This window comes from Malaclemys terrapin, chromosome 1 (genome assembly GCF_027887155.1).
Source record: "Malaclemys terrapin pileata isolate rMalTer1 chromosome 1, rMalTer1.hap1, whole genome shotgun sequence".
NCBI classification, from domain to species: domain Eukaryota; kingdom Metazoa; phylum Chordata; order Testudines; family Emydidae; genus Malaclemys; species Malaclemys terrapin.
This window is the reverse complement of record NC_071505.1, coordinates 49157454-49174301: the sequence shown is the minus strand read 5'-3', so window position 1 is coordinate 49174301 and position 16848 is coordinate 49157454. Positions and strand designations below refer to the sequence as shown.

General features: G+C 38.8%; 1 protein-coding gene across 1 annotated transcript in view; it reads right to left on the bottom strand.

Moving 5' to 3' along the window:
- Nucleotides 1-1217: 1217 nt before the first annotated feature.
- The window catches only part of PPP1R3A (protein phosphatase 1 regulatory subunit 3A), a 44279-nt gene continuing 28648 nt past the window's right edge, over nucleotides 1218-16848 (bottom strand). Inside the window, exons 2-4 of the mRNA XM_054023954.1 lie at nucleotides 7598-7656; nucleotides 7352-7488; nucleotides 1218-5107 (exon numbers count right to left, since the gene is read on the bottom strand). Of these exons, the coding sequence (XP_053879929.1) occupies nucleotides 2129-5107; nucleotides 7352-7488; nucleotides 7598-7656 (3175 nt within the window). The 3' untranslated portion in view covers nucleotides 1218-2128. The remainder of the gene's footprint in view (nucleotides 5108-7351; nucleotides 7489-7597; nucleotides 7657-16848) is intronic.

Below are 16848 nucleotides of genomic sequence, written 5' to 3'. Positions count from 1 at the left end.
AGATGAAGTGCCCTGATGTTCTTCCACCCTTAATCCTGGGCCCACCATTTACCCCTCCCTTCTTTTCTCACTGTGACAGGACAGATGAATCAAGACCAAGCAAAGAACACCAAGCAAAGTTTTGAGTTCAAATAAATGAAGGAAGCCACATGTGACGACTAAATTAAATACATATGGCTTCCCACACCAAAGTGTCCCTATTGTTCTAGCATGGACCAGTTGCTAGTTCAATCCAACAAAGAGCAAGAGATTCCTCCAGGTCTCATGTCTCTTGCAGTCCCTCAAGATTCAGTGATCGCCTTACCGGAGCTAGCCACATTTCCTTTCATGACTGGATTCCCTGGCTGTCCTTCCGATAAGGACTGTGTTACTACAAGTTCCCCTGGCAACTGTTCGAAGCCTCTAGGCACCTACTAACATCACCCAGTTCAGGATTGCAGTCAACAGTAGTCCATATATTTAACCATTAGTAGATACATCAGCAGTAGGTCATCAACACCATTCCATACCCCACAGAATGGATCACCTCCATGATGCTCCAAAGGTTCACCCTCCTGGAGAACAGGAAAGTCAAGGTCACTCCTGTAGCAAGGTCTCCTAACATTCTGCTACTAGTAAGGGAGCTTTTAAAAAATTGTTTCAGTGCTTAACTAATGATTGAAACAAGTGATTAACCTGACCATTATCTACCTTCAGCCACATTTTGCATTGAAGCCTTTTGCAGCCTCCACAATGGCCCAGGTCTTCAGCTATGCAGAGCTGATGGGAGAAGAACCCATGTGGCTCAAAGCCACTTTTGCCCTTCCTCAATCTCTGGGGTCCCAGTAACATTATGCAGCCTCAGGGCTATTCCACTGTACGCTTGGTTGCAATGACTCCCAGTCCGCATAGGCTTTTCTGCAGCTAGAAATTGCTGGACTGCTGCATGCTCTGGCCACTCCCTTTCCTCCCTTGACATGCTCCTGGCATGCCTGTACACTGGACAAGAATGTCTTTGAAGCAGTGAACCTCCCGGCATGCCCCCTATGTTGGGACTCCCCCAACTACCTTGTTAGGGGCTATTGTGCACCGCCACAGCAGCACAAAGGAGCCTTTTTGGAGGCAAAAATCATGTCCCATGTTTTCCTTCAGGGTTTATTTTATTGTGCTCTAATGAGACCTAGTTAGCTTATAAAAAAAGGCCACAAATCCAATTCTGAACACGCCACACACAATCAAATCATTCACTCCTTTTTATTTATTTAATGCTTTGAAGATACGAATGCCTTTCTTAAACAACACTGGTGAAAAACATCATTCAAAAGGTCTATCTGGAATAATTTTGAATTCAATTAAATTCTTCAGTTGTGTTACACAGTCTTCATTTACAAAAAATATATAAATATTATTTGAAGACAACCCATCTATAAATGTTTGTGCAAGTGAATGATAACAGTCTCATAGCTGTATTCTTCAGCTCGGAAGTATGAAAGCAGCTAATATATTCTGCTGAAGTATTACGTACACAAAGTTACATAATGTTTCTGGAGTCTAAGCTTGACATTTTCAGATATTAATGTTATTATTGCACTAACTTAAAACAATGAAATAAAAAACCGAAAGAACTATTCAATCTACCAACAGATTTCATCTCCCAAAATGTATTGGTTAATTACAGTAGTAGATCACCAATTGCAAGATCAATATTAAAGTACTGACTTAGTCATAATTCCATTCCCCTGTTATCTACTGTATAAAACCTTAGGAAAAACTCAGAAAAAACCATGAAGCTTTACTGCAAGAGAAATTAATGCAAGAAATGGTGTTTTTAAGTACTGCAGAGATATGAAGCATTGCAACCTCACAGCCTGCTAAGGAGCAACATCTGCACTTAATTTTAACTTGACGTGCTTCAGATCTCATATTCATATAGGTATTTAATGATCCAAATATAATGGTCCTATATAGAATAATTACTTATATGAAGGAGCAAACTTCAGATGTATTCCTTTTAGAAAGATGCTTTAAGAGAAAACTTGCTCTGGTTCTAACAATGAATATTTCCTTTTAACAATTAAAATGCTTTAGGGTGGGGGGAAGTAATCAACCTCAAACCTTAAGTACAGTATGTAGACAATGAAACTTAATGTTACTCCTTTTTGACAGACTCCTTGTGTCTTCCTCCCTCCCAGTATAGCCAATACAAGGAAAATAGATAGAGTGCAAAGCAAACCATTAAATCATAGTGGTAGATGGTTACAACAAATACAACAAACAAGAGGAAATAAAAGATTCTATAACTGATATGCTTTAAAACTAGAGACTCACTAGGTAAACTATGTGTTTCGCTTTTCTGGTCAGAAATATCTGAAGAATCAGAAATGTGCTGGTTTTCGTGCTCTGCGTCATCAGGCCAGTTTAATATTTTCCCCTCAGTTATTAAACCTTCAGATTCAGAGCTTGTCTCTTCTATTTCTTCAGTAGGCTCACTAATTAAAATCATTGGCCCTAATGACTCCTCTTGTCTGAACTCTGTTTGATGGAAACACTGGCCTATATTCCTTTCTCTTTCATCACTTGAAGTCAACATGTCCGAAGTCTCAAGAACTTCTTTGTGTTCAACCTCAGCAGAGGTGTTTTTATTAATACATGTCATTTCGCTTGGTAGGTTGAAATAATATCCTGACTCAGCAGAAATATTGTCAATGGATTTGAATGCAGGGGCTGTATATGGATGCTCTGTATTTTCTACCTCAGCAGTAACCACCTCAATAGACTCTTCAGAAGTTGTCACTGGAGAGCTTTCATAATGAAAACTGGGAACAATATTTGTATCAGAGAGTGGTGTTTTTGTTTCACCTTTGGCACCTGAATGGGAAAGTGTTCCAAAAATGTTTTTTTCCTTATGACGTTCTTCAGCTTCGTCACTGTACAAACACTGCTCGGGATTTGGGGGAGCTTTCAGTGATTCTTCTGAATATAAATCCTGCTCCAAACCTGCTTTTCCTTCTATAGCAGAAGCCCGTAATCTTTCCTCTACAGGTGGATTATTTCCAATGTCATGTTCTGCTTTGGAAACTTTTTCCTTGGTATTGCATACAGGCATCATTTCGCCTTGCAGTGTTTCACGTACATGTGCATTATAAATATCTAAAACTGATTCCTTTTCAAATTCAGTGTCATATAATACACCCACTGTATTGCGTTGACAAAGAGTATAATGTGAACCATCATTTCTCCCTTCATGTGTATCAAACGCTGTTTCCTTTTCCTCTGTGGGCCTGTCACTTACTGCAGTCTCTTGAGGTAGCTTAGCAATTACTGCTTTTTCACTAGCAGACATTTTTTCTGAAGCACTTTCTGATGTTGTTTTAATTATATAAGCTGTACCTGCTTCTGCTTCCTCTGTATTACCATGTTCAGCTACAGAAGACTTTTCACACCTCACTGTTTCTTGGCAGGTAAACAATTCTTCGGTGGAAGTAACATTCAAATACCTTGTCTTATCCCTCATTCCCAACATGACTTCACCATCTGTTTGCTCTTTAATCTGTTCTGTTCTATTTATCTCACTCTCTCTTTCTACTGGTTGACTTCCTGAAACACTCCACCTTTGATTTTCACACACTACCCTGCTCTGATCATCTGTAACCATGCTGTCTGATTTCTCAATTTGAAGTTGACAAGAATCTGTCTCCAAAATATTTTTGTTTGTTGGGAAATTATCTTGGCTGTACATTCGTTCCTCAAAAAGCTTATGATCATTCTCCTTAATATCAAGCGTATCCTCTGGGTTCAATGACATAATACTTGTAGCTCTTGCTTTGCCAGTTGTCACTGCAAAGACTGGGTAACCAGTGGGGAAAGTAGTCATTTTACTCTGAATAGCATCAGGGTATCTACTGTCTGTTTTCCTCAAGTTATCACTTAACTCACTGTATTCCTCTTTCCCTTGTTTGCCTTCAACAGAGCTTGTGATTTCTTTTCCTCGACTTCTGTTATCAGAGCTTCCCCTATCTTTTAGCCAAGTAAACTCTTTGAATTCATGAGTGTCTTCAGGTCTTCTTTCATCAGCTACATGGGAAATCATATGGTCTTCTGCTTGTGAAGGCTTGGCTTCATGTTTATTATCTGACGCTGATGGCAATGTTGTGGTTTTTGTGTCAGTAATATATTTTCCCTGAACACTGAAAAGTTTCAGAGCTATGGTGTCAACACTCTCCTGCTCTTTAATTAGTCCTAACTCATCTAACTTGATTTCTTCCTCCTCTTTTCCTATATCAGTGTTATAGTCTTTCTTTGATACTTTCACCACAACTTCTTTTTCTGTATATGGGCTTTTCGAGGAATCTATTGAGATATCAGAATGTGCAAAAGCCTCAGCATATAGATCTCCTCTAAAATGTACCTGATCTTTGCTTAAAATCGTCTCGCCTTTTTCTTCATGTTTGTCACTGTCTGGCAATACTGACGCTAGCATTAGGTGAGATGGTTGCAGAATGTGTCGCTCTGGAGCTGGATTAGCATTGTCATCCAGTGCTTCAGTTACGCATGTATTTAATTGCATTGATACATCATCCTCTGAAGAAATTGTTTCTGGTCTCATTTCACAGGCCTCTTTGTAGATATCAGCATCATCGTCACTGATGAATAACCGCTCCATCATTTCGCTTCCTGAGGCACTATCTGTTTCACCTTTTGAAATATCTACATGGCTCATTCCTTGTCTGCTTAAGACAGTATCTTTAATATGGATAGTCACATTTTGCATTGTTCCAGGCAAATATTCCTGTGATAAAAGCATTTCACTGGTACCAATGCATTCCAAAGGCTGCTCACTATTGTTTACAGTGCCTGCAGTAATTTCCTCTGCTAATGGCTGACTATAATCATATCTTATGGAATACTTGTTGTTATCATGTAATTCTTCTCCTAGCTCTTGTAAAGTATTTTCTGAAGGGGGGCTGATAGGCACAGGCTGCCTGAGCAAGTCAGTGCCTGTTTCCATAAGTGTTAGCTTATTCTCCAGTCCTTGGGTTTCATTTGGAAAATTAACTGGCTCTGTTGTGTATAAATTCCTTTCATCTCTGGAAGAAGTACCTCTAGTTCTTGTGAACTGCTGACTTAGCTGAAACAATAGAATAGAAAAGAATCATCAGAATAAGCTCTATAAAAATATTCAAAATGAATAAGGCAGGCTTTCATTATGGAAAGTTTTGTTTTTGGTTTCAAAGCTTTTATGGAAACATGTTCCGAACAATTTGCAAAATGTGCATTGTATGTAGTTTTTAACATATGTAATGAGCTTTATAGTAAGTCTGAAAGGAGCAGGACATCAATAGTATTCAGATGGCTGTTTCTTTATTCATGAATTCAGTAAGCTGCAAGTGCATTTTATACAAATGAAACCTAAAGAGAATATTCTTTAAATGGGAGGCTAATTAATTCTCTGCACATTCAGTTCTAGGGTTGTGGGGCTTTGTTTGTTTGTTTGGGTTGTTTTGTTTTGTTTGTAGTGAGAGCATTGATACAGCACATCAAAGCCTGGTAACATTCAGTATTGTCCAGTAAAACAAAGACATATTGCACACTGACAAATACTGTTAGAATTATCTTTGCTTCATTTCTCTTAGGAACCATTGCAGGCTTCAAACCAGAATGTTTTTAGACAATTTGGTAAGGCAGACTTTGGAAATGAGATTAGTGAAGTAAAAGGCCAGAAACGAATCATTCTCCTTCCCTAGCTCCCAAATATCATATTGTATTATTCAACTGTGCCTGCTTGTCATTGCACTCTCTCCTCACTTTTGGATGCTCACACTGATAGCTCCATGCTGATCAATTAGAGGATAGCTTCTCGGGCACCCCTTGTTACATTTACACTTGCTGTAGATATCCCCATTACAATTTCTCTTATTAATATGTTTTCTGCAAAGCCACTGCAAACTATTAATAGTAAAACGTCACTCAAAGAAAAGTGAGGGAGCTAATGTCTCTGCAAATTCTGTTTTAATGACCCTCTGCCAACTGGTGCTCAAATGTATTTGAGCTCTTCGGTGATGCCAACTGTCAGGATTTAACAGTGAGATGCCTGTGTTTTTTTTTTTTTTTGCTTCTCATAACTGACATTTGCATGATCTCAATAATTATATGCAAATCTTACGATTTTCCCTTCTTCTCACATAAGGCTCATGTTACTTGTCAACTGCACAGCTGTCTTGTGAGCCAATGCCTGTGGGTTTCAAAGATTTGGTTGTATTTCCATCTATTATAGATCTTCATTGTTTAATTCATTAAAGAGTGCATAGTACAAATTAACATCTAAATTATAGCTTCCCTCTTCATTTATTGTATGGACGATCTCTGTAATTTATAAACAAACTGTTATATTTGAACCTGCTCATTGTAATAGGGTAAATTGAGAACAAGTATGTGATTTTTAGGGCCTTTTTAAAAAAATTATGTTTTGTTTTGTTTTTTTACAAATAAGGAGATGTTGATTTTTCAGGCAGTAAGAGCTCCCACAATAGGTGACAACTTTGAACTTTCTTAAAGTTAGAGCTAAGAAAATTTCATACTTAAGTGTGAGGAAATAATTCTCCTCCCTATCAAAAAGACTGAGCGGCACTCCTCTTCCTCTCTGGTCTGATTCAGCATTCACATTTTCACAGGCAATAGCCATTTTAAACTATGATTATGAATCTATATACCCCAAAAACATAAGCTCAGAACAGACACCGAAAATAATAGATGGCTGTATGTGTCTCATTTACTGCCATTTCTTCCTTCATGGTGCAAAATGCAAGCCAAACCATAAAAATCCCCAAATAGATTGAATGTTCACCGAATGTGAAATTTATGGTAACAAATTTAATACTAAATACAGGTCTAGAAAAGTCTACTGTAATAGTTATATAATTTTTCTTCTTAAAATTTTAAAAATTGGAATTTTGTTCATGTAGTGTATTATATAGTTAATCTCTGAAACATCTGTAAGGCTCACAGTACCATAAATACAGGAATTTTACAAAACATTAAGTGTTTATGTTAAGTATATACTCATCACAGAGACTAGGAAGTGAGATCTTTGGAAGGTCACTGTTCTAATTCTTTGACACTGTCACTTAGATCCTCTGGTAAGGAAGTAAGAGAGAGAAATCATTAATTTAAGACCACAAGAACGTAATGAAATTTACTGAAATCACCTTCTATTATTGATTCAGAGGGAGATACAATGAAAATACAGACCCTGGTTTTAAATTTGTAAATTAGTACATCAGTCAGTTCTGTTAAAAGGGGCTTTTTCACCACCTTTGATGTGTAAATGGATTCATATCATCTAACACTGTGGATATAATTGTATAACACTTACCAGCAACTCTAATTCTTTTTCATTATCTTCCTTATTATCTTCATTGCATTCAACATTTATATCTTTTACATTTTCACGACGTGGTTCAATGTCTTTGTCCTTCTCATGTGAATAAACAATTTTGGGGATGTTTGCCTCTGAAGAGTTAACAAAAATATACTTTAACAGCCTTTGGACTGTTTGTTACATTATCTATTTTAATTAACATGTGCAATAAGGAAGAACTAATTAAACTGGCTGTTGTACCTGAAGTCCTTGAATTATTCCATATGTCTTCATCAGATAGTGCCAATATTTCTTCTTTGCTGTTAAATGCAAAAGAAACTTAATGTGTTATTCTGCAACAATTATTGTTCCAAATCCTTTTAGACCTAAACCTAAAGACAGCTAGTTAATGATGCAAAATCTTTTATGTGATTTGAAATTCGGCAGAAATATAACCTTGCTGATCACCATTTTGTAAAATAATTTTTTTTGTAATGATGTGACATTAACCCTTGGTGAGAGAAGGAATTGATTTGAGACATGCTAGTGAATGAATTCACCTTCTATTGTTGATTCAGAGAGAGATACAATGAAAGCACCTAAAGATAAATGCTGAGTGCCCACTTCAATGGGTGTTGATGGCACTTAGGATCAGGCCCTTGTAGGGATGTAATCTCAGGGGGAAAAATAGAAAGGACAAATATAAATTATTATATCAGTTGTGGATTCCAACTCCATGAGACAGAACATTTTTATGTTGGTCTCAGTGATTAAGTTTTGTGAATTGCAAGACCAGTTGTGGGTACTGGAAATGGCTTTCTAATATTTTTCAATTAACCTTTTTTCTGTTTCATTTTACTCAAACTTCATTCAGTTGAACTGATATAACATTACTTCTGTCACCAAAAAATTCCTTAATTCAGAAGGAGGATGATACATTTATACTATGTTAAAAAAATTTAGACATCTACTGTCATCACCTTTTCACAAAATCCTGCCTTTACGCCTCTAGGAACATAGGAATTAACATTATAGAAATGTAGGATTGGAAGAAACCTTGATAGGTGATCTAGTCTAGTCCCCTGCACTGAGGGAGGACTAAGTAGCATCTAGACCATCCATGAGAGGAGTTTGTCTAATCTGTGCTTAAAAATCTCCAATGATGGACATTCCACAATCTCCCTAGGTAATTTGTTCCAGTGCTTAACTTCCTTTACTGTTAGAAAGTTTTTCCTAATGTCTAACCTGAATCTCCCTTTCTGCAATTTAAACCCATTGCTTCTTGTTCTCAGTGGTTAAGCCCATTACTTCCTGTCCTCAGTGGTTAAGAACAATTTATCACCCTCTTCTTTATAACAACCTTTTATGTACTTGAAGACTGTTGTCATGTCTCCCCTCATTCTTCACTTCTCCAAACTAAACAAACCTGTTTTTTTTTCTATCTTTCCTCAGAGATCATGTTTTCTAGACCTTTAATAATTTTTATTGCTCTCCTCTGGACTTTCTCCAATTTGTCCACATCTTTCCCGAAGTGTGGCACCAAGAACTGGATACAATACTCATGTTGAGGCCTAATCAGTGTTGAGTAGAATGGAAGAATTACTTCTCATGTCTTTTCTTACAACACTCCTGCTAATACATCCTGGAATGATGTTCCCTTTTTTTGCAATAGCATTACATTCTTGACTCATATTTAGTCTGTGATCCACTATAATCCCAGATCCTTTTCTGCAGTACTCCTTCCTAGGCAGTCTTTTCCCATTTTGTATGTGTGCAACTGATTATTCCTTCCTAAGTGTAGTAGTTTGCATTTGTCCTAATTGAATTTCATCCTATTTACTTCAAACCATTTCTTCAGCTTGTCCAGATCATTTATAATTTTTTAATCCTATCCTCCAAAGCACTTACAACCCCTCCAAGCTTGGTATCATCTGCAACCTTTATAAGTATACTCTCTCTGCCATTATCTAAATCATTGATCAAGATATTAAACTGAACCAGACCCAGGACCGATTCCTGCAGAATCCCACTCTATATGCCCTTCCAGTTTGACTGTGAACCACTGATAGCTACACCAACCAGTTGTTCACCCACCTATAGTAGGTTCATCTAGGCTATATTTCCCTATTTGGTTTATGAGGTCATGTAAGGCCAGTTGAGGTATATCACATCTACTACTTCCCCCCATTCACAAGGCTTGTTACACTGTCAAAGAAGGATATTAGGTTGGCTTGACATGATTTCTTCTTGACAAATCTATGTTGACTGTTATTTATCACCTTTTTTTCTTCAAGGTGCTTACAAATTGATTGTTTGATTATTTGCTCCACTGTCTTTCCAGTTACTGAAGTTAAGCTGGCTGGTCCATAATTCCCTGGGTTGTCCTGAGTTCCCATTTTATAGATAAGTACTATATTTGCCCTTTTCCAGTCTTCCACAAGTTCTCAAAGATGATTGCTAATGGTTTAGTGATCTTTTCAGTTAGTTCCTTAAGTATTCTAGGATGTATTTCATCAGGTGTTGCCAACCTAAAGACATCTAATTTGTCTAAGTAATTCTTAATTTGTTCTTTCCCTACTTTAGCTTCAGAACCTACCCCAGTTACACTGATGTTCATGTGCCATTCTGGATTGTACGAAGGATCAGAGCGTTTAAGATATTAATAATCTGGAGATAACTCTGTTAAATAAGAAACTGAATCACAGAGAGTTTAATGGCCATGTTTTCAGCCATCCATTTACTGAGCCTCCACTTATCTACAATCCAAAAGTAGACACACACAGACAGACTGCCATGCTTTGCAGGATGAAACACCTCAAAACACATTCAAACATTTCTAATACTGTGCCTGCAAATGTTAAAGTGCACAACCACAAACTACATAAATAGCATTTGTGGAGGGCAAATTCTAATACCTGCATGTATAAACGGAACCCAAAATAAAAAAAAACTTTCAAGAAAGAGAAATGTTTCATTTTGAAATGGCAGAAACAAAACATTTCAACTTTTTCAAAATATTTCCCCCTTTTTCTTTCTTTTTTTTTGGCCAAAACTATATGCTGAATTTGACCAAAATTTGCAAATAGTTTTGGTGCTGCAAAAAAATTAATTTTTCAGCAAATGTACTGATATCTGTGACAAGCCTGAGGAAAGAACTAAGATATTCTGTCTTCTTCTCCTATGCCTTATCCACAAGAACCTATCATACAAATGATTTTTAAAATGTTAATTTTCCAAAGTCAGACAGCTGGGACAACCTGAATTCTGGCATTTCCTAACTTTTGAGTGCTTGACTTTCAACCTTAATGTTGAAACAACGTTTTGAAGTAGTTTTGTATGTAATTTTCTAGGTTTAAAAACAATCTGAAAAAAAAAATTCCATTGTGTGAAGTATTATGACATGGGTCATCAAATGAGTTTGAAACCAAGGTCTTTAGATTCACAACACACCCACTTGAGTGAAAAGAACAACCCATAGCAGTATCAGGCTGTTATACTCTTTGTGGCTATAAGGAACCAGAGGAAACATAACACACACTTTGTTTACATGTTTAAAGGACAAAACTACCTATTTTTCCTAACTTTCTTCTGAGAAATGGATGAATTGCTTTTGCTGAAATTTATTTTAAAAATTCAACCTAAGGCAGAGAGCAAACATGGAAATCTTCAGACAAAATAGTTAAAGATTGGCAAAGTTATAAGCAGCTGAAAACAGGAGCATATAATGGAAAGTGTTAGGCAACATTACTCTAGGATCGCTACCAACTTCACATATAGTATATATTCAAAAAAACCTTTAAACTCCCCAGTTATTCATTGGATATATACAAACTTAAATGATAAATAAGTACATTGGAAAACTAAACTACTTAAAGTCCAAACCCTAGTCTTCCTTCCTTTACATGTGACAACTTGATTCAGGGTTCTGTGTTTCTCCTGTGATACATATAAGGACTTCAGTTAATACCTAAAGCATATAAATCATTAATTAGGTAACATCTACACTACAGCCCCATCGATTTAGTGGGTCTAGTGAAGACCTGTCAAATTAACAGCAGATCACTCTCCAGTCGACCCCTGTACTCTACCCTCAACAAGAAGAGTAAGGTAAGTCGACGGGAGAGTTTCTCCCCTCGATCCCCGGGATGTAGACCCTGCGGTAAGTCGACCTAAGGTACGTTGACTTCAGCTACGTTATTCATGTAGCTGGAGTTGCGTAGCATAGGTCGACTTACCGCGGTAGTGTAGACATAGCCTGAGTCTGCCATGCCTCCAGCCTTCTTTCAAGTTCATCCTTAAACTATACTTCTTCTAAAAAGCCTACAAATATTAGTCATCTCCAGGGAGAAATGGTAATTAGATGGGAGAAAATGTCTATTACCAAGAAGGGATATTAGAAGTCACCATTCGGTCTCACTGCTTTTCATTGCATCCATTTCCCCTTCCACTGTTTGTACATTGTTTATCTAGACTGTAAGTCCATCAGGCTATCAACCAATACTTCATACTCACCTAGAAAGTGCCTAGCTCACTATTGGGGTTATAAAAACAATATAAAATATAAATAAAATAAATAAATAATGCAGCTCCTGTTTTATGTATTAATGATCTCATTGTTTATTGCAGGAGACTAACAGGACTCTACATGCATCTCCCCATGTCTTGGCAGCCACAAAGCCTCTGTTCACTTTCAAAATAGACTCATAGACTCTAAGGCCAGAAGGGACCATCATGATCATCTAGTCGGACTCCTGCACATTGCAGACCCTCACCCACCCACTCCTGTGATAGACCCATAACCTCTGGCTGAATTCCTGAAGTCCTCAAATCACAATTTAAAGACTTCAAGTTACAGAACACCCACCATTTACACTAGTTTAAACCTGCAAATGAACCATGTCCTATGCTGCAGAGGAAGGTGGAAAAAAAGCTCTAACAATCTGACTCAGGGGGAAATTCCATCCTGATCCCAAATATGATGGTAAATTGAACCCTGAGCATTCCAGCAAGACCCAACAGCCAGACACCTGGGGAAGAATTCTCTGTAGTAACTCAGAGCCTCCCACTTGTTCTTTCCTTGTTTTCTTCTTATTTATAAGGTTATAGAACCTTTTATTGTTGTTTTTAATTTCCTTTTCAAGGTCCAACTCTGCATGGCTTTTGGCAGTTCTCAATTTTCCCCTACAGTTTCTGATCTCCAAGAGGTAACTTTTCTCTCTGATCCATCTGATCTCCCATTCCTTGTAGGCTTTCTGGTTTCTCTTAACAACCTGTTTGAGATGCTTGCTCATCCAGCTGGGCTTGCAACCCTTCCCTATGATTTCCCCCCTTGCTTGGGATGCAGGCTTCATATAGTTCCTGCAACTTTGACTTAAATAATTCCAAGCCTCCTCCACATTCAGATCTGTGAGTTCTTTGGTTCAGTCCACTTCACTAACAAATTCCCTTAATTTAAAAAAAAATTGCCCTTTTGAAATCAAGGACACTAGTTGCAGATATATTTTTGTTTATCCTTCCATTTAGTTTAAACTGAATTAGCTCATGATCACTTGAACCAAGGTTGTCTCCTACAACCAGTTCTTCTATGAGCTCCTTATCACTCACCAATCCCAAATCTAAAATGGCATCACTTCTTGTAGGTTCAGTGACTATTTGGTATTCCTTTTAATCAACATATGTTTAGATAATGATATGGAGCCAGAAAAGGCCAGGGGAATACCCATGTGGAGTTTCCACTCAGATGGGAAGTCTTTGGGGCAGCATGGATGGGTAGGTGTCTTGGAGTATGTCTACACTGCATTTTAGAACATGCAGCAGCGTGTCTCAGAGCCCCATGGGCTTGCACTATGGTGCTAAAAGCAGTTGAGTAGCTATTTAGGCTTGGGCTCTGAAACCTACCCTCCTCCCCAGGGTTCAGAGCCTGACCTCCAGCCTGAACATCTATACAGCTGTTTTTAGAGCCATAGCCTGAGCCCCACAAGCCCAAGTCAGTAGCCCTGGGCTCTAAGACTCACTGCCACAGGTTTTAAAAAGCAGTGTAAATGTACCCTTAGCATCCCAACTCCACAGATCTTGGGGATCTATGTGGGTAGGTTGTCTCAGTCATGTGAATGCAGATGCATCTTGTGTTGGGGAGTGTATCCTACACAAGCTCCGAAAGGGTGATGTGGGCCTGAGATAGCAATTAACATACCAGGCTGCACCTGGACCAAGAGCCAGGCTTACTGAGGATGAAGCCCAGCTGGGGAGGGGCAGGGAGAGAACTACAAACAGAGGAAGTTGAGAGCAGAAAGATCTGGAACTTCATAGGAGAGTGTCATTAGCCCAACCCTTTAAAACAGCATCATAAATGACCTTCCAAAGATGATGAGTACAGGCACAGGCATCACATTATTCGCTGATGATTCTACTAAAGGAATCAAAAGCAGAAACCTTGAAATGCCACCAAAAGAATCAATAAGGCACTTCAGAGGAGTACAGAATGAGGAAACAAGTGGGGCTGCAAGTTCCCCATTGACAAAACTAAGGGAATGATCTTCACGACATGGAAGATTACAAAAAAGTAAAATTATAAATACAGCAGATAAGTATAGTGAAAAAGAAACAAACTCGTAGGTGTGATATTTGATAACAAGATCATCTGGAGGGACCATACTGAAGATATTATAGATAAGTGAAAAGGAAGAATCAGCTTACTTATAAGCAAATATGGAAGCTCGAGGGGAGCAGATAAGAAAATGGTGATAATACTATTTGGAGGGCTAATCAGATCTATTACTGAGTATGGCTGGCAGGCCTTTAGGTCAGTGTAGATAACAAATCTGAGAAAACTAGACTGTATCCAAGCACAGTCATTGCAGACAGCATGTGGTGCCTTCATTATTATGACTCTGTGTGTGATGCAGTTAGCCACCAGAGAAATGCTTATCACTCTTCGAATGAAGTGCCTAGACTTAACCTTTTGGGCCAAACCACTAGGTAACAGTGAAGATGATAAAACTAAGTTAATATATGCTGATTGTTGCATATTAAGTGGAAACCAAGTAGGACAGAAACTCAAAATTCCTCATGTAAGTAAGGTAAAGAAGTGGATAAAGGATCTCAGTGAAAAGAAAGGCTTAAAAGAACCAAAAATCTATAGTTATGGGAAAATACTCTATCACTGGAAAACAATCCCCTCAAGACAGACATGGAATTATATAATAAGCAAAAGCAAAAGAATGATAAATCAATATATCTGTGAGAAGTGGGGACGCTATTGCCAAATGTATTCTGACGGCTCCAAAGAGGAAGGAATGGGTAGAGTGGGAACAGCTTTCTGTGTGCCCACATTTGGGGTCAACAAAACCGTAAGACTTTATCTTTATCTTTATCTCTGTCTTTACGGCTGAGCTAACAGCGACATTGCTACCACTAACTTGGCTTTTAGATGTGCAGCCAGCTGCCATGACCATCCTGTCTGATTCCTTATCAATGTTGCAGGTACTATATAATGGCAAGTCTGACAGCAGAAATGATATACTTAATGAAATATTACTGCTAACAACTGAATTAGCACAACTGGATATGACCATAGCAATAGCATGGATCCCTGCACATGTAGGGATAGCTGGCAACAAATTGGCAGACAAAGAGGCTAAAAATGCTATTAAGTAGGAACAAGTTGACCTAGAGATCCCCTTAAGCAAACTGGAATTTAAACACTTAGTCAAAAATAAGCTAAGGAAGGAATGGCAAGAACTGTGGGCACATGAAACAAAGGGGAAAAAAATTCATGAAGTATGCCCAGTAGTTGAAATAGTTGATATAATCCAAGACCCTGAGAGAAAGAGTAAAGTACCTCTATTTGGAATTTTAACAGGTCATTGTAGATTAAATAGTAATCTATTTGTAATAAACAAACATAAGGATGGACTATGCAAAACATGAAAGGTCCAGGATCTGACAGATCATCTCTTATGGAATTGTAAAGATTGTACCAGTGAAAGGAGATGCTTATATGGAAAACTCAGAAGCCTCAGAAACACAATTTTCTTTGCAACACCGATCCAGAATATAAGAAAAATGGGGCACAATTAAAAAAGCAATTCTGCAATTCTTTAGGAATACTGTGAATGGTGACAGGTTATGACTTAAAGTCTATCTACAAAGTCGAGTGAATGGCAGTCATAGACTCAGGAATTGAGTCTGCTGTGCCCAAAACCCAGGAAAAAGAAGGGGGATGCAGGGAGAATAGCTGCAGTCACTTTCTGGGATGACAGAGAGACATTGAGAGGGACAAGGAGGAAACCCAGGGGGGACACTGAACTCTGGGATCTTCTCCTGAGTACAGAAGCCTGGGAGGAGGCCAGAAGAGAAGTGAAACAGCTGCTGGGTGCAAAGCAGGCTCCAGTGGTACACCCTGGAAAAAGGGCCTTGTCCAGACTTCCAGGGAGAGAGCTCTGGGAAATGTTTAGTGGAAGACCAACAGGAGGAATTGAAGAAGCATGAAAGGCCAAGCCCAAGGAAAATGGCTTGAGTTTGTACATTTTATTTTGTCAAGGGATTCAGTGAGAGGGCCCCGAGAGTCCCAGGTCTGAGAGAAGGGTGAGCCTAAAGAGGTTGTGGGGCAAAAAGTTCTGAGAAAGACTGAGTAGGGAGGCAGCAGTGAGGAGCTGGATGGAGCAGCCCGTGGCTACTAGTTTTATGGTCTCTGGACTGTAACCCAGTGTAGTGGGAGGGCCCAGGTTCCCCTACCTACTACTGGTATGGTGTGTGAGGCCAGAGAAAGGTACAAGGATGATAGAGAGTCCTGAGAAAAGGATGTGAGGGCCACAGGGCCAAGAGTTGGGGCTGAAAACCTGATACAAAGTCTTGGGCTTTGGTTTGTGGAACTTTTTGTTATCCAAAAAGGGGTGGACTTAAATCATTTCCTGCCTGGAGGGCTAAGTAGTGGGAAAAGGCAGACCACTGGAAGACAAGAGTGACTATTGGCAGGGTGCACCAGATGGGGAGAGCACCAATGTGCCACTCCTAGCCATGAGGAGACACTCTAGTGGTGAGTCCTCTCCTCTTCTCATATCCACATGGAGGTCCCTCCATAAGGCTCAGCTGACATCCTCCTCCCATCACCTTCCCCCATTTCATTTTAACAGCTTGGCTACTTGAAGAGACACACTACCAATGGCTGACTAACTCCTTCCATGGCTGCTACTCTAAATAGCATTAAATCCCATTTGACTATAGGATCTAATGCAACAGAGAGTAGCTGCCCCTTCCTCCTCTTCTCCTGCCCATTGCCTACCCCCAAATTCCATGGAGTTCTGGCAGATGAGCTGTCCTGGGGTCGTAGGAAAGATATGAATGATGGTGCAGAATTAGCACTCTCCCATAGAATACAACTCGGTCCCCTCTGCTGGTAGAAGGGGAAGGGACAATCAAGTTCTTAAACAGCAAAACACAACTTAGTTTCCAATGGAGATACACATTTGGAATGCAAATCTAGGATTTTCAAAGAGTTTCATCCTGACTAT